Genomic DNA, 25067 nt, shown 5'->3' with positions numbered 1-25067 from the left:
TAGCTGAAGAACATTTTAAACACCTTTAAATAATATGATATATTGTGTAAAAAAAACTATTTTAACGGTAGTCCTTGAAGGACATATTAGTGTCAGGCATTGATTTTGTCATTTCACCATCAGCAGAATAACCAACAACTGATGAAAATACATCTAAACATACCTAAAAACAGCAGTTCAGTCTATGATCTAGTAACAGGATAGTAAAAAAGCCTGATTTATATAAATTTCCAAATTAGTCACTGCAATAATCTGATGGCCCTTGGATCCAAATGTGACGCAAACTTGAGGCGTCGTCATATTAATCTATCATGAGAAAGCATCTAAAACTCTTAACTCACTTTGTTGCACAGCACTTATTCAACTTGAACCAGCCAGTTGCCTGATTAATTAGTAGATCATTGACAGAGATAATGATTCTGAATTAAGCCTACTGGACTTTGACTGTATAGATTTAACTTATACTAATGTTCAGTGTGTATGAACTCCCATTTATATGATTGTTTCTACATATTCCTGTAGGTCTTTTTCTATTTCATTGGTGTAATTTATGTTGTTTAGACTCTTTAATGGTGGCTGTTTGCCTTTTAACACAGGATGAGACATGACGAGACAAATAGATACATATGGCTGTGACCTTTAACAGACAAGTAAGAACTTCTAAAAGCCAAAAGTCACACCTTGGTACACTAAAAATCAAATAACAGCAAGTCAAACAGTCTTCAGTTAATCGATTAATGATGTCACAGCTTTTAATGGTGTCTTTTAGGCTTGTTTTTTGTTTTTTGCCAGCAGCTGCATTTCTGAATGCTCTCTTTCATAACCATGGGTTGCAGTCATGGGCAGTTTGCATGTATGCATTTATTCATAGCAAATGTGTGTGCGTGTGTGTTTGTTGTCCATATGCTTTGGGTTGGCTGCTGACTCTGCACGCCCTATCAGAGTACATGAGACAGAAAGGTTGAAGATTGACCAGACATACTGTCTTTATCTCCTATCTAGAGTATTTTCTACTGTCCACTGCCCCCACCCATTTACTTCCCCTCTCTCACATACCTCGTGTGTGTGTGTGTGTGTGTGTGTGTGTGTGTTTGTGTGTGTGTGTGTGTTTGTGTGTGTGTGTGTGTGTGTGTGTGTGTGTTTGTTTGTGTGTGTGTGTGTGTGTGTGTGTGTGTGTGTGTGTGTGTGTGTGTCTTGGAGCAACCCCTCCCCCAATTCCCAGAGAAAGAAACATTAACAGGAAACTCAACATTTAAATTAAATAACAGACACACTCGATTGGCCTACAAAGTCAGAATAAGTAATACATCTCCTGCTGGATCATGTCTTAAAGTCAAAACTATTTCAGTCACACAACTGGTTCATCAAAAGAGATAATTACAGTAAGATTTACTAGAGCCCCTCAGTGGGAAACTTCACAGCATATTTTGGCAACAAGGGTGAATGGCTTGAAATTTGAGCGCCGATAGTCAGAAAATGATGTAACATGATGTCAAATGTTGCACAGACTTGAATTGCTTCTGGAGGTGAAGATGTTAAGCTTTTTGCTTTAACGGGAGCCAGTTTAATGTCTTTTCTTCTGGAATAATTTATCAATCAGCAACGACTTTGACAGTTGATTAAGCATTCAAGTCATTTCTCAAACAAAAATGCCATTATGCTGATTGTGAGGATTTGCTGCTTATATATGTCTTCAGTGACAGGAACATGTATACTTTTATGGTTCTGGATGTCAGCTTTTTTCACAGCTGCAGCTCTAAAATGATAGAATAGTGACTTGTATTTTACCACAAACAAGTCAAAAAAGGATTGCAACTTCTAACTGACTCTATTTTGTCAGTTGTTACATTTACTAGCTATACATTTATGAATATAGGCCTGTAACAGAAAAATAGTTCATATCAGCTACATTTAAATGATATAAATATACCACATTTTAGGATGCTATATTCTACATGAAACCCTTTGCCTGGAAGTACACAAGAGAGCAGGTTGCAAGACACCCACCAACTTGTTGCATGATTGAAATGCAAGAAAGACAAAGTGTGTAGAAGGAGTGCAGGCAAACATAATGAAATCATCTGTTGACAGACTTGCTGTCATGCCTGAAACCCCCTGGCTTGTTTTATTTGTTTTGTTTTATTTATTTTTTGGTAATAGGAGTGGTAGGGGGAGGGTGGATGTATTTCCGTGCCACTGCTCGTATTTCCGGGTTGTGCCTGAATGGGTTTTTTTTTTCTCTGTTTGTACAGAAGTGCTCGGCGGTGCAGAAACTGTGGAAACTTGCATCAGCCGGGAGGAGCAGAGCAGGCTGGGTTATGCGTGGTCAGGAGGGGAGAAAACACAACAATATGGACACAACCTGCGAAGATTATAGTATATTTAAACTTTAAAACAACAGCAGCACTCAGCCTCCTCCCTCTCCTCCTCTTCCTCCTCCTCTTTCTTCTCCTCTAACTTCATGAAGCCGGTTTGACTGAGGGACACTGTGTTCGTGCAGCAGGACATCACACATTTACATCAAGCTGCATGTGTGTGAATGAGCAAAGTGCAAGGTCCCCTCAGAGCACAGATATGAGCCGTGGACAGCTCTAGCTCCTCTCTTCACCTCTCCAGATAACTTTCTATGTGCCTTTTTTAACACTTTTGTTTTTTTATTAGCTTCTTTTACTTTTTGCACCGAACATGTCGTGCCTTTTGCTGGGAGTTATACGAAGGTGAGTCAGTGTGTTTGTGTGTGTGCGCGTGTATTTACCGATTAAATAGTGATTTTTGCTCCTTGAACGCAACACCAACGGTACATTTCATTGTGCTGATGATTTCAGACTATAAACTGATACAGCTTGCATGTGCCAATCCTATGTATTTTTGACTGCTTCAGTTTACACACTAAAGGCCATCCATGCAGCTTGTTTTTAAAAAAATATTTATAATTGTGTGAATGTCTAAAATACGTTGAGGACACATTTCTGTTTAACATCTCCCCCACTTTTCTGAACTTATTTTACATGCACAATTCGATTTAACACAAGATTGCATCAATTTGTCTCCAGATTGAATGAGAATACACAATATGTATGTTCTTTAATCAGCTGGTCCACAGATAAAGCATCCATCACGCCAATGCCAGTATACATGCAGTATTTTTTTGTCTTCAGAGTTAGCACAGAAATCTGATTGTGAAACCATTGCCAGCCTGCTGCTGTGCTTACTGCTGCCAGAAACTTGTCAAACTTGATCTTAAGAGAAACTCTTCTCAGATTAGATGATCCCTTTAGTAAAATGTGAAGGTGACTTCATAGATTGCCTGAAAGTGATCATCAGTCTTGCTTTCTAACCTTTTTCCCTTCCAGGATTTGTCGTGATACACAGGGAAACTGGAGTAAATGTGAGCACTCTGTGGCAATGTGTGTGTGTGTGTGTGTGTGTGTGTGTTTTTATTCTAATTTTCTTACTAAGGCATGCATGTGAGTGACACCATGGCCAAGGCATGTGAGTTTAGTGACAGTAAGTTCATGTTCCTGAGCATTTTGTTTGTGTTTCTGCTTGAGAGATTGGTAATGTCTGGAGTCGTGGCTCCTCTATTTGCCTGAATGTCCTGGAGCATGTTCCGTTTACCACCCCCCTTCCAGTGTACTCACTGTATCGTACGTGTGTGAGGCTAATGTATGTAGCACGTGTGCATGTTCTAAGTGATACTCTGGCTTGACTCAGGCTTCTTTTGTAGACTCTGCCCCTTAAAGAGACTGTATACCAGGATCAGGCAGAGAAAAGATAGTGGGAGTGTAGGCGTGTCTGCTTGTGATGGGTGAGGATTGGCTTGCTGATTTGGAGGTGTGTTTGCAAGAAAACTACTCCAACCAGGGGAAGGGACACGTTTGTCATTAAAGTGACACCCATTAAAAGAGTAAAAAAAAGATGTTCACTTTTTAATTGCATGTAAAAAGTTTTACAGAAGAGTCATGGTACAATCCATGCTGGTCAAATGGAGGCATGCTTATGCTCATTAGGTATGGGGGATGGGGTGAGGAATGGAGAGACAAAAGGAATGAGGGCAATGAATGAGGGGAAGGGGGGCATTGGGAGCAAAGATCATCAGCAGGATTTATAGCCCTTTTTTGATGCAAAGAAGGAAGAATAGATATGCTGATCACATCCAGCCCTCAAACAATCAAATCATTTTAAAATTCAATACAGTTCATCTGCTGATAGATCTAATCACACTGGAGATAATATTCAGCACCACCTGAATGGTTACAGTAATTAGTGGCATGACAGTGGATGATTGGGAGCATATGTAATTGATTTAGTGTGTGGGGGAAGAGTCTAAAGTACTATGGAGGTGATTGTAAGTAGAATGGTTATTCTAATATCACCGATAAGACTGAAAAAAGTGTTTTTATTCTTTGGTCTTCTGAGGTTAAAAGTGAATCTGGGGTCCTGTTATACAGTAACACTGTTCATTTAGTTCCCCTTCAGCTGATCATCTGTTTATCTGTTCAGATTGCAGTCAAAGTTTAAATTCTCTTAAAACTGCTGATTTCTCAGAGCGGGTGCAGAGAAAAAAACAACAATCTGACAACTGAAATTCCCAATTGAAGAATTATGATGGCAGGTATTGATGCAAAATGCGGAAAAAATGTGAACATGAAATCTCAGAGGTCAAGTCTTCAATTGGAGAGAGAAAAACTGGCATGACTGATAAAATGCTCATTAGCTACAGTTGCACTTTGCATTTTGTGCTTTTTTCCTCTGACATAAGCACACACCTTAAGAGTAATTTGGGGTTCATCGTCTCGCTCAGTGCTCTAACATCTGCACAGAAGGAGTGTGAGTTGAAATCACAACCAGCCTTACGATTTAATGAATGACGTGTTCTTCCTACTGAGCTACAGACACCCCCAAAAGTGTATGTGAAAACCAATCTGCTGTCAAAATCACAGAATTGGAGAAAGACAATAAAAAGACACCTTGAGCTCACATTCCTTCTCTCACTATATGTTGAGTCTGCATTTCCAGCACAAACCAGACTGTGTTCATGATTAATTGCTCCCACATCAGTGGTTACACAACTGGCACGGTGCTGATCACCTGTAGAGAGGGAGTTTGATCCCTGAGGCTGGTGTCAGATTTTTCTCGACTCTTTGCGTGCTCACTGTCAAGTTACTTGTTACCTGCTTTTCTCGCTGAACATTTCAGTGTGCCTGCCGTACTTTGTACACTGCGGCCAGATTTACATGTGCATCTGCACGTACGTGATGTAGGAATAATGGCACACGCAGTGCAGCCAATTGGGAGCCGCGTGCCAGCACTTAATAGGACAACCGCATCGCTGTCTTTGAACAGCCAAAGTGGAAGAGTGTGATTTGTATTCCCAGTTGAACTGATTTTAAACTGGAGGTGGAATGTGGGTCAATTTATGGTTGCTACTACAACTACACATTTATCCATACATTGAATTTGAGGGACACAGGATATAAATCGCTCATCTCTCTGCAGAGTTCATCAGGGGTCATAAAACAAAGCGCATTCACACATTGTCCACTGTCCATTGTTTAACCACCGTTAGCAACCGTTAGCAACCAACAGGAACACACACACATACACATACACACGCAGTCCCGTGTTTTAACAGCTTATGTAGCTGCAGCCCTCAGTGGCTTGTGTTTGTGAATATCATGCTGCTAACAAACAATAGGCTGGCCCCCTGCATGCCTCTCTCTCTGTGGAGAAGTCCGTTTAAGGCTCTCAGGTTGCACTAACCACCCCGGGGCAGCAAAGGCATTGCATTGTCACTACTGTCACATGAAAAGCCCACAACTCCAATTTGAGGCCTTTTGTTAAAAGTGATGGTGTTGCCTAGTGCTCTTTTGTGGCCTTTAAAACTCCAGTAGTATCCACTGGTGTGAAAAATGAATGGGTATCAATGGGTATTAAGCATTGGTGAATAGGAAATGGTACAAATGACAGGCATTAATTAGAATCGGGGTTAAAAAAACATGAAATAATTGGATAAAATAGTTTTTCAGATGGATAAATCCCTAACATGCTGCAGCCCTATCTGTTATAGTAGAGTAAAATTATCTAATCTGGAGAGAAATAAACTTACTAAGAGTCTGAATTTGTGTTAAATGACTTTATCAAGCACCTGATCCACTGTGGACTTTATTTTTTCTCTCTGTGTGTGCACTACACTCTGGTCACAGTCAGGTCATCCAAGTTCATCTTCTCATGTACTCTATCTCCTAACCATGGCACTTTCACCATCCCATTAATGATTGAATTAGATCAGACAGATGGCAATGTATTCTCCAGTTTCTGTGAAAGGAAAAAAGGAAAAAAAATCTAGCAGGCTACTGTAGCATTAGGTGATACATCACAGGACTGTCAGGCTATCAAATCCATTTTTTGTGTGTATCTTATGTGGGAAAAACTGTGTGGCAGGTCTGGCTGGAAAATATCTTTGCACAATGAACTCCACACAATAGAAAGAAGACTTGATCGATTGATAGGGATTGTCTGTATTGTAGATGATTCAGTCAGTTCTATTTGTGTAGGGTTACACCCAACCCAGTCACAGGGCATTGTAAATTTAAATTGCCTCACTGATCTACAGCTAGTAACAGCCTCCCTCTGTTCAGATGTTAAGGGTAAAAAAAGTAACAGATTATTTAATGCCTTCTTCTCTTTCAGGCGGGGTGGTGTTGGGGCAAGTGTTGGGGTTCGGTCCCTGGCCTCCATCCCTTCGCTGCCCCCGGCAGTGGCAGAGTTTGTCAAGGGAGCAGTGGAAGAGTGCAAACCCAGCGGTGTGCATGTGGTTACGGGGACGCCAGAGGAAACGGCCAACATCCTGGCAGGCCTGGAGAAGGAAGGGATGGTCAAGAGGCTTCCCAAATATGATAACTGGTACGAGCTTTGCCCCCTACATTAGTTATTTATATTATACCTTATTGTTGGTATTAATAAGAGAGATTTCTAAAATAAAAAAGTTATGTGTCAAGCTTCACAGTTCCTAATGAACATCCAAGGTTCCTAATTTTTTTGCGTCTTGCTCTGTTTGGCAGCTGGTTGGCACGTACAGACCCAAAGGATGTGGCTCGGGTGGAGAGCAAGACAGTGATTGTGACCAAGAACCAGAGGGACACCATTCCTATCCCTGCTGGAGGAGCGAAGAGCCAGTTGGGCAGCTGGATGAGTGAGTCAGACTGGCAGAAAGCCAGAGAGGAGCGCTTCCCTGGCTGTATGACAGGTATGTTTGAAATTAAATGTCTGTACATTGTTGCATGAGAGAACATGTTTGTTCTTTTTCACATGATTTTGACATGATCATACAGTCAAGTGTTCATTCATTCATTTCATGTAGTGTACATACAGTATGTCTACTGTCTGTTAAATATTGTGAATATACTATGAAGAAAATGCATCTGAGGAAGGGGTCAAAAGTCATGGAATCAAGTGGAAACTATGGTCACTTTTTAGACTCAGAACAGAACAAAAAGGGGTGTAATAGGAATGTATTGCAGTTTAAACTCACATTTAAAAACTGTTTTGTTTTGTGTGACTTCAAGGCAAAAAATGAAAACATGATGAGTTTGAATCACCACAAATGTAATCAAACTCTACAAAGAAGATCCCAACATATATTTAGCCTTCTTTTTATTCTTACTTTGGTTCTTAAATGTATTTATTTTAAGAATTTGGGGCCTGACAGTCTGTCTGTTTTTGCCTCTCCTTCTCCTCTCTGTAGGTCGGACCATGTATGTGATTCCCTTCAGTATGGGTCCAGTGGGCTCTTCTCTGTCCAAGTATGGTGTCCAGGTACTGACTGTGCTCCTCAACACTTTACACTCTGAAAAACAAGGTCTCTCTTAGGGTATCATTTAGGAATCCAAGTTTTTTTAGAGCCTTTTAATGATGCCAGACTTAATTAGATATTCATTGTGTTGTGCTCATGAACACATCCCAGTAGTGTGGCCATATAAAAGGTCTTAAAGGCTGGTGAAGAAAGGCTTTGAATAATAGTTTTCTCACTACTGCCGGAAAATCAGTCTCAAGAGATCTTGTCTTTTTATTACTGTGTTATCATTGTTTTATAAGGTGATAAGTCAGTGCATTATATAACAGTGCTTCTTTTATCACTATAAATCACTGTGATTTATGATATACTTTAATGAATTACTAAAAATGGTATGGTTATTACTCACTGGAAGGCTTAGTTCAGAGAAAAGGGTGATTAAAAATGTTGTTTTCCTTTAAGGTGACCGACTCGCCATACGTGGTGGCTAGCATGGGCATCATGACACGAATGGGCACCCCGGTCCTGAACAAACTGGCTGAAGGCGAGGAGTTTGTGCGCTGTCAACACTCTTTGGGACGACCTCTACCACTCAAAGGTACAAATTCCAACAGTGTCAAACACATTAAATTACTGCTTTGTGTCATTATTTTAGTAAGTTTTACACATCGTCTTCCCTTCATCTTTTTCCTCTGCAGCCCCTCTGGTCAACTCATGGCCGTGTAACCCTGAAAAGGTGCTGATATCTCACCTGCCCGACTCCCGTAAAATCATGTCCTTCGGCAGCGGCTACGGAGGAAACTCTCTCTTGGGGAAGAAGTGCTTTGCCCTCCGCATCGCCTCCCGCATTGCCAAGGATGAGGGCTGGCTGGCCGAACACATGTTGGTGAGAATGCCGGCTGACACATTGTGATTGTGGCCTGTTAGAAAATAATTCTGGTATGGTGAGCTTGAGAACTCACTGGAGGGTCAGTTTTGGGTAAATGATACACACACAAAATAAACCAACTAAGCTGGCAGTGTGTAACAGTTCTGCCTCAAGCCTCCTCCTGACGCCTGACAAACTTCCCACATGCCATCATCATAATCATCGTCATCATCGTCACAATTGGTTTATCAGTTATCTTTTTAAAATATCTAAATGTTTAACTATAATCAGATGAGAAATGCAAATATATTTAATCGAAAATAAATAATTGTTTTTATGTAATTTGTGACACAATATGTCATCCTGGGATGTGATTTTTATTTTGATTATAGACTTTGGCTTGTTTGCAGTCTGTACTGTATGATTCCTGTAGTACCTATAGCTTGTTTAGGGCTTATATGCAAATGACCTTAATTTGAGTAAGGCTTTCATTGGGTTCTGAATTTTGTATTGCTGTATTGTCTGTTTGTATTGTTTCTATCGTACTGTTCAGGGACTCCATAGATGTAAATTATCAATTGGATGAAAAAAACATCTCCTCTCATAACTTAAGATTCCGTAGACACAAGATGGTGTGTTTTCAAAATATTCATTCACCACCCTCTCCTCTCTTCAGATTTTGGGTATCACCAACCCTCAGGGAGTGAAGCGTTATGTCGCTGCAGCATTCCCCAGTGCCTGTGGTAAAACCAACTTGGCCATGATGAAACCATCTCTGCCGGGCTGGAAGGTGGAGTGCGTGGGAGATGACATTGCATGGATGAAGTTTGACAGCCAAGGTGAGAGGGAGGAGACTCACTCTGCTGCTCCAAATGCAATATATTGAGTCTGATCTCATGTATTTGACACGTCCGTCTCCACAGGTAAACTGAGAGCCATCAACCCAGAGAACGGTTTCTTCGGTGTGGCTCCAGGTACTTCGGCCAAGACCAACCCCTACGCCATGGCCACCATTGCCAGAAACACTGTGTTCACCAATGTTGGCGAGACCAGTGATGGAGGCGTGTGGTGGGAGGGTCTTGACCCCCCTGCTGCTGGTATCAGCCTTACAGACTGGCACGGCAAAACCTGGAAGCAAGGTAATGTCAGCTTGGACTGTACAGGCCTTAAAAATACACTAATATTAAATGTCCTTGTGGTCCAGTGGTTGATTTCACCTTGAAGTCACTAATTAACATTTATGAGCATTCAGCAGTTTTTAATGATGACATTTTAGCGTGACTCATGTTTGTTTCTTTGCCAACATAGACATCCCATCCCAACAGGTCTAATTATTAGAGTCAGTGTATACAGTGCCATCTAGTGGTGAGCTTCAGTAATGTCATTTTCAGTCAATCAATCTTTGTCAATCAGTCTTTATTTATATAGTGCCAAATCACAACAAAAGTCATTTCAAGGCACTAAAAAAAATGTCTTGAGACTTTGAAAAAAATAGTGACCCAAGACCCAATGGTGTCTGTTCTGTTCTGAGTCATATTGGCCAAATGGGTATAATATATGTTGATGGTGGACCAAATTGTCATTTCCTCTTTGTAAACAGGCAGCTCGACCCCATGTGCCCATCCCAACTCCCGCTTCTGTACGCCGGCGGCTCAGTGTCCCATCATCGACCCCCTGTGGGAGAGCGAGGAGGGCGTTCCCATCGATGCCATTATCTTCGGTGGCAGGAGACCAGAAGGTTGGTGCTGTTTTCACCTAATTATACATATCAAGATTTTCTCCAAATAGACCCACATTATTTGGTATTTTGCGTTCAAGTTGATAATGAGGGTTTAAATACAGACAGGAAACTGGGCATGGGGGGATGTGGTATGGTATGCAAGACACATTACAGCCACTTCATAATGCTGCACAATGCTGATGTTGTCATTATATTAAAGTCTTGAGTGATGTCAGAATGAGATGTCATAGTAGTTGTGCAATAAATATGATATAATGTTGACATTGTTAGGAGTTCCTCTGGTCTACGAGTCATTCAACTGGCAACATGGAGTGTTTGTTGGAGCCGCAATGAGGTCTGAGGCCACGGCAGCTGCTGAGCATAAAGGTACAGACACACACACACACACAAACACTTGATTTTCAATGGTTTCAATGGCTGTCATTATTTTTGTGTGGATTTATAATTCTAAAAAATGTTATTTCTTTACTTGTCATACTTAGACTCATCACCAAAATTACAAAATGTTTAATATTTCTTTCCAGGCAAGGTGATTATGCACGACCCATTTGCCATGCGGCCATTCTTCGGGTACAACTTTGGGGACTACCTTGGTCACTGGCTGAGCATGCAGAACCGAAAAGCCCCCACTCATCTTCCCAAGATTTTCCACGTCAACTGGTTCAGAAAGAATCCCGCGTCCGGTGCCTTCCTCTGGCCTGGCTTTGGCGAAAACGCCCGTGTGCTGGAGTGGATCTTCAAACGCTGCAGCCGTGAGAGAGAGGACGAGGGTGCTAAGAAGAGCATTGTCGGCTGGGTGCCAGAAAATGGCGCCATTGATACTAAAGGTCTCGGCAGCAACGTAGACATGGGCGCTCTGTTTGACGTGCCCAAGTCTTTCTGGCAGAATGAGACCAAGGAGTTGAGAGCATACTTCACCCAGCAAGTTGGAGCTGACCTGCCCGCTCAGGTGGAGGCCGAGCTGAATGCGCTGGAGGACAGGGTGCACAATTAAAACCTTACTGACCTCAGAAACGGAGAGAGTCACTGATGACAAGATAATGATCATTAGGGTGCAATCACAGCCAGTGGCTGGGTTTACATACAAGGAGAATTTAGTTCAGAGCTAAAAAATCCCCACTATCAAACTTTCTCTGTGCATGAAAACTCAGCCAGTGATTCCTTCCTTTCTCTTTTATGAAGAGAAATCGGTTCATAATGTAATGTCAGAGGTGGTATGAGAGGGGAAACTAATAATCTACAATACAACATCTACCTTTGTGTCACTACTTAACACTAACACTGCAACACTGAATGACTAGTGCTGGGTTGTTGGTGGGAGGGAGGTTTGACTCTCAAAGTGAAGGTCAGATTTCTGTGAAGTTATCAAATTTGTCATGTAGACACGCTAATGTCACTCAACCACCATGGTGCACAATCAATATGGCCTAGCAGTGCCTTCGAGACATTTAACAATACAGTGTCCAGGCTGCTAATGTTTACAGGCTGAAACCCAAAGATCTTTTTTTATGGCAAAAATCTGACAAGTTTTAAAATTTGTATTCATTAAGATGTTTTAAGTCAGTTTTAGCACCAGCTCTTTTAATTCACTATTGTCTCATGAAATGTCCTTTATTTTTTAAATTGAGCTTTATAACCAAAAAACAACCATCAAAGATCCGTTACCTATTCAGTACATTGTAGCCCAGGATCACTATTCTTAATTCATTTAGCTACTTTTGTAATGTTTGTGATTAAACTGTATGATTTCAGGTGATGTTTACACACAATATGTGAAATGTTGGACCAATAAATGCGACTGAGATTATTAGGTATTTTTAGAAGTTGTATGCAAAGGTTTTTATTACAGTGCAATGAATAAATATCTTCAAATGCAATTTTATTCATTTTTGCTGTCATTAAATACAAATGAATATGAAAAAGGTAATGTACAAGAAAATGGGACATAACAGATGAACATTTAACATTCTTATTATCTTGTAATGCACTGTTAATATGTGTGCAGAACTGCTACATTCATTACATTCTTTTAGGCTAGATCCCTATTTAGAGTTTTGGGACCTTGATTTTCACCTTAGCTAGGTGACACGCGGTGGTCCTTTAGCTCCAAGGAGACTTCAACTCGGGCTCAGAGGACAATCTGGTTTACACTGAAAAAACATTTTAAAAATTACCAAACATACAGTATAAAAATGAAGGTGAGATGGATCAAGGTTGTTTTGTGTGCACAGACACAATGACATGAACACCAGCGATTATGGCATGTGGGATTAAAGTGCATTTGCTTCCAGTTCATTGGTTCAGATGAGAGAAATGCCCAGTCTGTTTAAAGGAAGGTCATTTCCAGCATGATTGGCCTAATTTTGTAATAATTGCAGTAAGGTGACTAAACTTGTACTGAATAACTGGTTCAATGTAATTTTAATTCACTGTAATTAATTCAAGAACCAATTTAAATCGGCATTAATATGTTTGGCCTCTTGGGGGCAGCAGAACACAATGTTAAAGGCCAGGTTCACAATTTTGCAAGTCTGTCTTAAAGCAGCAGTCAGGTGACCGTATGAACAATGACAGGATTTCCTTGCTGCATTCATCTCATGTTCATACTGGCTATTAAAAGATCTCCTTCAAATATGCTGTCAGTGTAAGTGATGGCCATAATCCATGTGTCCTTGTGTCCACACAGCTGGTATATCCAGCTCCAAAAATATTCTTATTCTCTATATCTTTTCCTTGTTTTCTTTATGTTTCTTTTCTTTCTTTTTCATTTTTTTGCTTTTCTGTTGGTTCAGTTTCAGTTGGCAGGATGAAGGTGTTTTTAAATCTCTGGGAGAGGTTGTTCTTTCCTCTTCTGAGAGACAGGATTTTAATCTCTTTGTCATAGAGCTCTTTCAGCTGCTTTACTTTTTCCCACCGCTCATCTTGTAGCTGATGCGTTGATCATTCTCACTGAAATAATGTCCCACTCCTCCAAAGAGTGCTGCCTGGGTGGGCCCTCCATGGCATTCTTTTGTACATGAACCTTAAGAGAGGCGATTTCTGAATTTAGCTGTGATGTCATTGAGTTTTTTGCTTTCCTTTGAGAATTCCCTCTTTTGGTTTCGGAGATCTGCTTCCAACTCATTTATTTTTAGTTGGTTGTTGCACAACTTGTGACTGAATTTCTTCCTTTTGAGCCTCTGCGTGCCTCTTATTGTAAAAAAATGTTATTTTCTCACTTCATGTAGCCTAAACTAAAGGCTGCATTTAAGAATAAAATAATGTGTATCCTAAAATAAATGGATCAATCATATCAGGTTCTTAGATAATTTCTATTTTCTGTGCTTTAAGTTTGGATTTGAGTGGGAATTTTTGGTCCAAAGATTTGTACTTTGTCTGTAGTGGTGCTCTGATTTGCAGAGGTCATTCAGCAGAGCACTGAAGTTGGAGCAAAGTGGCTCACTCAATGCTGGTGTGTTCAATGTATGATGATAATGATAAATGTATTGTGTGTCCAAATTGCACTAAATTACATACATACATACATACATGATGATACTGAATATCTAGATATATCTAGATATAGAACATATCCCGTGAGCTGGTTAAAATTCTGACAGGAGAATTTAGAAGCAGTAAAGGTGAGAACTGTTTGTAATTGTCAAATATTTGTAATGCCCAGGTCAGCTGATCTACGCCAGCTTTACCTCAAAATGAAATGTGGGTCTTCAAACACAGGAAGTGGACTTTAAATTGCAAAAGGCAACAAGGGAAGTTGCTAGTTGGTCTGTTGCACGACAGCTCAGCTTAAAACACTGGACAATTTCATCATTCACAAGATCTTCCTGCTGCTCTGGTTCTGATGTGGACTTGTTGGGTAAGACCGTCTTAACGTTTAATTTTTGTTATTTTTTGTTATTTTTATTTTGTTATTCAAGTGGAAAATATTTGATATATCTTTTTTTCTGTTTTAGTTTAGCAGTGTCTAATAAATGAGAGGTTACAGAAACATTTTACCATTAACAGACACCATAATCTCAATTTTTTGTATTATTTAGAATTGACCCTATATATTATATTTCATAATGCAGTTGTGCAGATGTATTTTATTTATTTAGTTTAAATATGTAAATGTGTGGATAATTTGGTTTAAAATAACTTAATAACTTAATAATAACATGATTAAAAGAAAAAAAATATTCCTGCATTGTTGTGTTTATAAATCCAGGTGATGAGATTGATGGCAGTCCTGTCTACAAATATGTTGACAATCAACATGTTACTGAGTGTCTTCTTTCTTCCAGGTGAGCTGTTTGTTCACTCACTTTTATTTGGAGACATTACTCAAATCATTTACAGTCTGAAACAAAGCAGAAAGATCAGCTACTTCTTACAACTGTTCACATCCTGACTGCAAAGTTCAATGTTTTATTTTAAAATTGTTACAAGACAGAAAAACATGCAACATACAGCTGCTGAAGTGTATTTATTGTATCATGAACCATCTCATCATGGAGATTTTTCTACTTTATGTTAATGATGATCTGATCTCACAGGTGCTTTGGCTGCTTGTCCTGATGATTCAGACCTCTTCATCACTGCACCACTGAAGATGGAAGCACTCAGTGGCTCTTGTTTGCAAATCCCGTGTAACTTTAGAGCGAGAGTACCAGAAGAATTTGATGGCAGCAGAACAACCTTCGGAGCGTGGATTAAAAGTAACCACAGATTTTGGGACAGTCCAAACAATGAGATTTTCAACAGTCGTCTGAAGGTTAACCTCTATCCAATGAACATTACTGGAAACCTGAAAGAGAAAAACTGCACCACTCTATTTTCCAATTTAACCACAACATATACAAACAGATACTTCTTCAGAATTGTGAATGAGCCATTTATGACAACAGCTATTTGTGATCCTCTTCAAATAACAGTCACAGGTAAGATAGTTTTGTTTTTTATTGGAACATACGATGATGTGTCGGATTATATGGAGAGCACTGTAAACCAAAATATAAACCAAATTAAAAGCAGGGCCAATAAAATGCCAAACATTAACCTTCACAGAGCTACTTTTACTGTATTCTTTATTATTAAGTCTGCGTTTGATTTTAAACACAGATTCTCCTCCGAGCCCAACAATTAAAATCTCAGGTGAGCTGATGGAGAAGGAGTCTGTCACTATAACCTGCTCAGCTTTCACTCCCTGTCCACACTCCCCTCCTAAACTCACCTGGAATCTCCAACAAGACGCTCACAACACAATAGAGGAGAACACAGATCGAACCTTTACCACTAAAATCCAGAAGACCATCACTCTGTCTGACAAGCACGATGGATACACCATCGCCTGTTCTTCCATCTACTCTGTGAATGAAGGACAAAATGTTAAGTCAGCAGAGGGAAAAGTGACTCTCAATGTTTCATGTAAGACAACCAGAGTTTGTTATTGGATCCTGTCAGCACATGATGATTCATGAGATATCAGCTGATTTTTAATGATTAACAATAATCTACCACATTTTACTCAGATGCTCCTAAAGACACCTCAGCAATGATCAGTCCATCAGGTTTGGTGTCACCAGGTAGCTGGGTGAACCTGACCTGCTCCAGCAGAGCCAAGCCTGCCGCCAACTTCACCTGGTTCAAGATCAACAAAGATGGACTCATGAAAGTATCTGAAGGAGACTTTTACAGCTTCAATGTGACAGATTTACTAGAAGTTTACTACTGTTTGGCCACAAATGATGTTGGTTATCAGATGTCATCACAGGTCCACCTGACTATTAAAGGTAAATGCAGGACTGTACTGAATCCAGTCTAATTTGGGACTCCAAAAGTGGGTGCACAACATCACCTGTTCTGTCAGATATCCTTTTAATTCAGGAAAAGATTTCAAGGCAGCAGATGAATAACTGATTCTCGATGCTGATCTGTTCTTGATCATGAAACTTTTTCAACCTAAGTGTGATTTTAGAGCAGACTTCTGATCTTTTGTTAGGAGAGCCAAGAGAATTTTGCTACAAAGATTAATAAGGTGTCACATTGTTGGTTCAACCTTTATGATATTAAAATGTAGAGAAAATTCATATTCCAAACATTGTGGTTTACACAGAACGTTTCCTTTCAAACAGTCTTCTTTTATGATAATGTATTCTTCTTCCACTTCACAAATCTTTTCTCTCCACCTGCCGAATCTTCCAGCCTCAGGAATGATGGTTTGTGATGTTTTAGAAACATAACATTTTACATTAAAGAGAAGGTGACCATGTGTTGTGTTACAGGTCATGAGAAATTGGTTGAGGTCTACATTATAGTGAAGGCTGTGGGAATTGTAATGCTTGTCAGTACAATGGTCATCTTTGAGTGGTGAGTCCAACTTTTTGATCATTTGCAACTACAGATAAATTGATATGATTTTAAATGTGGTTTGGATGTTTGAGATAGATCATTATTATCACAGCAGGAACTAAAATGAAACTTTCTCCTTTTGTTTTCCAGTTGGTTTAGAACAAGACGCTCCACCAAACCAGTGAAGGTAATAAAAATTTAAAATCTTAAAATCTTTCATTTTAAAAATCCACCATGAAATGTTCCCAATCGACTGACCCACAGCTACAGTATGTTGCTGTCTGATCTACTCAGTAATCATTGTTTATATCTTATCCTGTCCTACTTCTGAATACAAGTGTTGTTTTATTGAACCATTACACTAACTCACAGATGTTATCATGCTAACATACTAAATTATATCTTTCTATACATTATACCTTCTAAACATCTGCATCGTTACTTTGAAAAGTCACTTTGTGCTGTATAGTGAATAAAACTCTCAGCAGCAGTAAATTCACTACAGATCACTAACACCCCACTGTCTCTGTGCTGTTTCATTTCCACAGGACACAGCAGAAAATGTCAGCAGGGTGTTTGAGTTGTCATCATGAGCCACAAGGAGAGGACGACAACATGTTCACTATCAGTGGAATTACATGATATCCATTATTGTCTATTCTGTATTATAGGCTTATTCTTTATTTGCATTTTGTAATGTTTCAATATATCAAAAAGACAATTAAAGCATGTATATGATACATTAGTAATTCAATGCAGTGTTAAGCAGAAAAACGTATTCATCACTTAATCTATCGTTTGTGTTACATGTTTAGACACAGACTTAAAAAAGCTGCAGATGACTTATTTTTACATGTGACTTGTACAGCACCCCCCCCCCCCGCCCCCCCCCACACACACACACACAACACCCACCAAACAACATACAATTGTTATATATTCAGATGATCAATTGTTTCATTATTATGATTCATGTGATTTATTATGTACATGTAAATAATAAAACAGATTATGCATACCAGCTTACAATGAGTTGTGTTCTTTAAAGTGAATTTGTCATTTGAAGACTTAAGTTAGATTTGTGTTAAGTCAGATAGTGTTATCACACTATCTGACTTCCTTCCTCAGAGGACGTCAGCTGCATTTAAAGTGTTTGTGTGCAATATGTTAGTCTCTGAGGTCACACTAAGAGAAGTTCAGCTGAAGAGGGAAGTTGATGCTATGGTTGTAACTCTTGAGTTTGTCTTTGTTTTCCTTGATTGCTTTTGTCCACCAGATGCTCTCAGACTGTTTTTGGACTGTGAAGAAGGGGGATTATTTCAAGTTGGACTTTTTGGAAGGACTGAATTGTTACTTTGATTTTTATTGGTTGATCTGGTCTGTGTCTTCCTGGTGTGTATTCTCTGCTTCATAGTCTCTCTGAGTGTGATGTGGGTGTGTTTGTCTCTATTCTGTTTTTCCCTCCACACTTCTACCTTCACACCTACCCTGCATCTCCTTGTTAGTCCTGCCCTGCTATGATTGTCTTTCTCAGCAAATCACTCCCAGTCTGCACTTGTGTCTAGTCACCTGTTCCCCATTCCCTCATTAATTCAGTCAGTTTTTTCAGATTATTCAGAGACATGGTGTTTCTATCCATTTTTATGCTGATGACACACATATGTACCTGCCCATTGTCTTCTTTTTATGATGTTATAAACATTTGAAACATCTTTATTTAATCTTTACTTAATGTGTCATCCAGCACAATGGTGACTCTGTAAACATTATATTTTAAAATAACTCACATAATATCTTGTGTAACTTATTCAATGATAAACTTGTAATAACACAAATAAACAAGTGAAACAAAAAAGATTATTATCTCATTAATACATGAAGTTAATATATATAAATTATACATCTGTTCAAATGAATACATTGTTTTAGTGATCTATATAATTGTTTCTACATAATAGTGAATATAAACCTGCAGTGAGCTGCTCATATACTGTAAACTTGTTAAAATTCTCACAGGATGTGAGCAGTAAAGGTGGTCTTGATCTGTATGTCTTCAAACACAGGAAGTCAACTCATTTTTAAACTGCAAACGCTAAAATGGAAGTTGATAATCTGGTCTGTTGCATGACAGCTCTGCTTAAAATACAATTTTTTTGGAAATTAGCAAAGGATTTTTGTGTTGCTTTGATTCTGATGTGGACTTGTTGGGTAAGACCTTTAAGCTTTCTAGCCCATATTCTTTTATTATTTTGTTATTCTGATATGTCTCAAAATACTAAGACTCAGGCTCTTTCGTAGTTGTACAAACATATTTTCAGAGTCTTAAAAAAATCACCAGGAGTCTTCTGGGTTGAAGTGCAGTAGAGCTTTATTGCCGGCAGCAAAACCCAGGATCACATACAGTCAAGGTTTATGAACTATGATCTAACCTTCAATATTGGGTGACCTTTTTTATACCTACAAACTTACTGATGTCTACTGAAAAATATATAGACTCACTCCAACGATCTCATCTCCTTGTCGTTTAAACTGACCTTGACACTGGTATTTCCCTTTCATACCCATCCAAGTTATCTCATTTTGGCACACAAGATATCATCCCCACCTGTCCAATTATTTATCTACCACAGCAATCCTGGGCCATTCATTTCTCTACTACGGCAATCCTGGCTTATCTGTAACACACAAACTTTCTGCTGACACTATTATTTTCCAAATCCCTCAACCATGGTCTTTTTTAAAACAATGTTCCTTCTTTAACAGATACCATAATGTCACAACTTTGGTATCAGTTATATTTTACATTAAATATTGTAATTCATAATGTAGTTCTGCAGATTTACATCTCTGATTTACATTATTTTGTTTAAAACAACTTGTATGATGATGAATAATGATCAAATTAAAAAATGTTCCTGTATTGTTGTGTTTGTAAATCCAGGTGATGAGATTGATGGCAGTCCTGTCGACAAATATGTTGACAGTCAACATGTTACTGAGTGTCTTCTTTCTTCCAGGTGAGCTGTTTGTTCACTCACTTACACATATATATACATACACACATGCCCATGCACACATACTGTACATATATATAAACTCAAGTGCATAGATGATGTATAAAGTGCATTTAGCGAATACACACAGTTTCCTGGCACAGAAACAGGTCAGGGAGCAGTGGTTTAGGGGGCCAAGAGTTCAGTTCCTCAACAGCTGAGGGGTAAAAACATACAGCTGCTGAAGTGTATTTATTGTATCATGAACCATCTCATCATGGAGATTTTTCTACTTTATGTTAATGATGATCTGATCTCACAGGTGTTTTGGCTGATTGTCCTGATGATTCAGCTCTCTTCATCACTGCACCGCTGAAGATGGAAGCACTGAGTGGATCTTGTTTGCAAATCCCGTGTAACTTTAGTGCTAGAGAAGCAACAGAATTTGATGGCAGCAGAGAAACTTTTGGAGTGTGGATGAAAAATGACCACAGATTTGGCCCCTATCCAAACAATGTGATTTTCAACAGTAGTCAGACTGATAACACCTATTCAAAGAAAATTACTGGAAACCTGAAAGAGAAAAACTGCACCACTCTATTTTCCAATTTAACCACAACATATACAGACAAATACTTCTTCAGAATTGAGAATGAGCAATTCAAGGCAACGGCATACTGTGACCCTCTTCAAATAACAGTCACAGGTAAGATAGTTTTGTTTTTTCAGTCATATTGTTGTTTAAAATAAAAAGGAAATCAGTTGCAGCTTTGGTCTGAACAGCAAACACCATGGTCCTAACCTTACTGTCATGTGATGAAGATTGCAAAGGAAACTCAGTTGTGTGGAAATGTGAGATAAACCAGGCTGATTATAGATAGTCACTGGTTTGAATGTCCTGACTCACAGCTGAATAATACCTGAATATTTGTTAATTTGAAAATAAACTTTATTAATGTTGTCCACACAACTTTACAGTGAGAGTCACAAAATGTTTGTGATCTACAGTTTTTGCTTGAAAAAGGAAATCTGTGAAGTTATTTTCATTCCTCCATATTCACTGAAGGACCAAATTAGTTGTGGTTTGCTTAAATTGCTGATTCTGAAAGTCTCTGTCTCAATAAATGTTCACAATACTCAATGTGTTTTTTACCAATGGATAAAAACTAGGATGAAACGTTAAATTTTTTCAGTATAGCTATAAAATAAGTAACACGGATGTATAGTGTAAAGTCTGTGTTTGATTTTAAACACAGATTCTCCTCTGAGCCCCACAATTGAAATCTCAGGTGAGCTGAAGGAGAAGGAGTCTGTCACTATAACCTGCTCAGCTTTCACTCCCTGTCCACACTCCCCTCCTAAACTCACCTGGAATCTCCAACAAGACGCTCACAACACAATAGAGGAGAACACAGATCGAACCTTTACCACTAAAATCCAGAAGACCATCACTCTGTCTGACAAGCACGATGGATACACCATCACCTGTTCTTCCATCTACTCTGTGAATGAAGGACACAATGTTAAGTCAGCAGAGGGAAAAGTGACTCTCAATGTTTCATGTAAGACAACCAGAGTTTGTTATTGGATCCTGTCAGCACATGATGATTCATGAGATATCAGCTGATTTTTAATGAATAATAATAATCTGTCACATTTTCCTCAGATGCTCCTAAAGACACCTCAGCAATGATCAGTCCATCAGGTTTGATGTCACCAGGTAGCTGGGTGAACCTGACCTGCTCCAGCAGAGCCAAGCCTGCCGCCAACTTCATCTGGTTCAAGATCACCAAAGATGGACTCATGAGACTATCTGAAGGAGACTTCTACAGCTTCATTGTGACAGATGGAGGAGTTTATTACTGTGTGGCCACAAATGATGTTGGTACTCAGTCATCATCATGGATCCATCTAACTATTAAAGGTAAATGCAGAACTGTACTGAATCCAGTCTAATGTGGGACTCCAGAAGTGGGTGCACAACATCACCTGTTCTGAGATGCTCTGTGAATGAAGGAAACGATTTCAAGGCAACAGATGAATAATTGCCTGATTGTCAATGCTGATCTGTTCTTGATCATGAAACCTTATCAACCTAAGTGTGATTTTACAGCAGAGCCAGACTTCTGATCTTGTGTTAGGAGAGCCAAGAGAATTTTGCTACAAAGATTAATAAGGTGTCACATTGTTGGTTCAACCTTTATGATGTTAAGATGTAGAGAAAATTCATATTCCAAACATTGTGGTTTACACAGAACGTTTCCTTTCAAACAGTCTTCTTTTACAATAATATATTCTTCTTCCAGACTCAGGAATGATGGTTTGTGATGTTTTAGAAACATACCATTTTACATTAAAGAGAAGGTGACCATGTGTTGTGTTACAGGTCATGAGAAATTGGTTGATGTCTACATTATAGTAAAGGCTGTGGGAATTGTACTGCTTGTCAGTACAATGGCCATCTTTGAGTGGTGAGTCCAACTTTTTGATCATTTGCAACTACAGATAAATTGATATGATTTTAAATGTGGTTTGGATGTTTGAGATAGATCATTATTATCACAGCAGGAACAAAAATGAAACTTTCTCCTTTTGTTTTCCAGTTGGTTTAGAACAAGACGCTCCACCAAACCAGTGAAGGTAATAAAAATTAAAAATCTTGAAATCTTTCATTTTAAAAATCCACCATGAAATGTTCCCAGTCGACTGACCCACAGTTACAGTATGTTGCTGTCTGATCTACTCAGTAATCATTGTTTATATCTTATCCTGTCCTACTTCTGAATACAAGTATTGTTTTATTGAACCATTATACTAACTCACAGATGTTATCATGCTAACATACTAAATTATATATTTCTATACATTATACCTTCTAAACATCTGCATCATTACTTTGAAAAGTCACTTTGTGCTGTACAGTGAATAAAACTCTCAGCAGCAGTAAATTCACTACAGATCACTAACACCCCACTGTCTCTGTGCTGTTTCATTTCCACAGGACACAGCAGAAAATGTCAGCAGGGTGTTTGAGTTGTCATCATGAGCCACAAGGAGAGGACGACAACATGTTCACTATCAGTGGAATTACATGATATCCATTATTGTCTATTCTGTATTATAGGCTTATTCTTTATTTGCATTTTGTAATGTTTCAATATATCAAAAAGACAATTAAAGCATGTATATGATACATTAGTAATTCAATGCAGTGTTAAGCAGAAAAACGTATTCATCACTTATTCTATCGTTTGTGTTACATGTTTAGACACAGACTTAAAAAAGCTGCAGATGACTCATTTTTACATGTGACTTGTACAGCACCCCCCCCCCCCACACACACACACAACACACACCAAACAACATACAATTGTTATATATTCAGATGATCAATTGTTTCATTATTATGATTCATGTGATTTATTATGTACATGAAAATAATAAAACCGATTATGCATACCAGCTTGCAATGAGTTGTGTTCTTTAAAGTGAATTTGTCATTTGAAGACTTAAGTTATCACACTATCTGACTTCCTTCCTCAGAGGACGTCAGCTGCATTTAAAGTGTTTGTGTGCAATATTTTAGTCTCTGAGGTCACACTAAGAGAAGTTCAGCTGAAGAGGGAAGTTGATGCTATGGTTGTAAGTAACTCTTGAGTTTGTCTTTGTTTTCCTTGATTGCTTTTGTCCACCAGATGCTCTCAGACTGTTTTTGGACTGTGAAGAAGGGGGATTATTTCAAATTGGACTTTTTGGAAGGACTGAATTGTTACTTTGATTTTTATTGGTTGATGTGGTCTGTGTCTTCCTGGTGTATATTCTCTGCTTCATAGTATCTCTGAGTGTGATGTGAGTGTGTTTGTCTCTATTCTGCTTTTCCCTCCACACTTCTACCTTCACACCTACCCTGCATCTCCTTGTTAGCCCTGCCCTGCTATGATTGTCTTTCTCAGCAAACCACTCCCAGTCTGCACTTGTGTCTAGTCACCTGTTCCCCATTCCCTCATTAATTCAGTCAGTTTTTTTCAGATTATTCAGAGACATGGTGTTTCTTTCCATTTTTATGCTGATGACACACATATGTACCTGCCCATTATATCCACACACCCTGCCTTTGCAATGTCAAAGACTGGATGTCAAACAATTTTCTTCAGCTGAACTCAAACTAAACAGAGATCCTTCATTGTGTCTCAGCACATGGAAAAGCAAATTGTGCCATCTGCTGGTTCCCTAGTGGAACATTTCAAACCTGGCATTTTATTTGACAGTAATTTAAGCTTTAAGCAGCACACCAAAACACTTGTGCAGTCTTCTTTTTTATCATCTTATAAACATTTGAAACATCTTTATTTAATCTTTACTTTTAAAGACACATAGGCAATTTTACATGCTTTTATCTCATCATGTCTAGATTATTACAACAGCATTTTTACTTGTCTGAACCAAAAATCTATTGATGGACTCCAGATTGAACAGAACTCAGCTGTCAGGCGTTTAACCAGAACAAAGAGATGTGATCACATCCCTCCTGGTTTAGCCTCTTTACACTGGCTCCCAGTATGTTTTACAATTCATTTTAAGATCCTACTGATCACTGTTATGGTTCTTCACAGTCTCTCTCCCAGATATTTCTCTGACCTCTTAGTGCTGAATGTGTGAATACATACTTTGAGATCCTCTGTGGAGGTCTTTTCTCTGTTCCAGAGTCCCAGCTGAAAAGTACAGGGGGTAGAATATTTGCTGTCAGAGCCCTGAAACTCAGTTCTAACAAAAAAATCTTCAATTCTGTCCCAGTGAGCACCAACGATGTGATATTCAGTGAGAGTTTGTTGTGTCAACCACCTAAAATACTGTTTCAACGTCAACTTGTCATAAAACATAAATTAGTTTCAACATTTTTGATCTTTTGTTGAGTTGTAGACTGAAAGAGAGACAGTATTGATTAGTGTGAAGATATTTCTCCAAAGTCATATTACACTTTTGAGTGAAATGTGATGCCAAGCAATTATAATGTTGAATGTTCAACATGTTAGTTTTGCCAATTAGCACTAAACACAAAGTACAGCTGAGGCTGAATGGAAAGTGATTAGTTCTGCAGGAATTTTGTCATAAACCAAAGTATTGGACAAATTTCAATTTAGATGTGATGGTGACAATAGATGAAAAGTCAACAGATCACCAAAGTCAGTATGAATTCCTCTTCTGAGGACCATGAATATCTGTAAAGTTTTGTGTTCATCCATTTAGCATGTTGAGATATATGAGTTTGGACCAAAAATGGTGGACCGACTGACAAACACTGCCATCCATACAGTCAGACATCTTTATAAAAGAACAAAG

The 25067-nt window shown here is 38.8% G+C and overlaps 2 protein-coding genes across 2 annotated transcripts; both read left to right on the top strand.

Moving 5' to 3' along the window:
- Nucleotides 1-2261: 2261 nt before the first annotated feature.
- Nucleotides 2262-12286, top strand: pck2 (phosphoenolpyruvate carboxykinase 2 (mitochondrial)). The gene is made up of 11 exons (XM_053342039.1): nt 2262-2717; nt 6694-6906; nt 7065-7249; nt 7748-7818; nt 8258-8393; nt 8494-8681; nt 9340-9502; nt 9587-9802; nt 10264-10401; nt 10675-10770; nt 10929-12286. Exons 1-11 carry the CDS (start codon nt 2686-2688, stop codon nt 11396-11398), a joined length of 1908 nt encoding a protein of 635 aa, XP_053198014.1. The 5' UTR covers nt 2262-2685; the 3' UTR covers nt 11399-12286.
- Nucleotides 12287-14216: 1930 nt separating this feature from the next.
- LOC128382348 (B-cell receptor CD22-like) lies at nt 14217-22202 on the top strand. The gene is made up of 8 exons (XM_053342346.1): nt 14217-14260; nt 14612-14687; nt 14940-15323; nt 15505-15810; nt 15915-16175; nt 20984-21289; nt 21394-21651; nt 22114-22202. Exons 1-8 carry the CDS (start codon nt 14246-14248, stop codon nt 22200-22202), a joined length of 1695 nt encoding a protein of 564 aa, XP_053198321.1. The 5' UTR covers nt 14217-14245.
- Nucleotides 22203-25067: the final 2865 nt, after the last annotated feature.

The sequence above is a fragment of the Scomber japonicus genome, chromosome 21 (assembly GCF_027409825.1).
Source record: "Scomber japonicus isolate fScoJap1 chromosome 21, fScoJap1.pri, whole genome shotgun sequence".
Classification (NCBI taxonomy): Eukaryota; Metazoa; Chordata; class Actinopteri; order Scombriformes; family Scombridae; genus Scomber; species Scomber japonicus.
The sequence above is the reverse complement of the archived record's forward strand: the minus strand, read 5'-3'. Positions and strand labels throughout refer to the sequence as shown.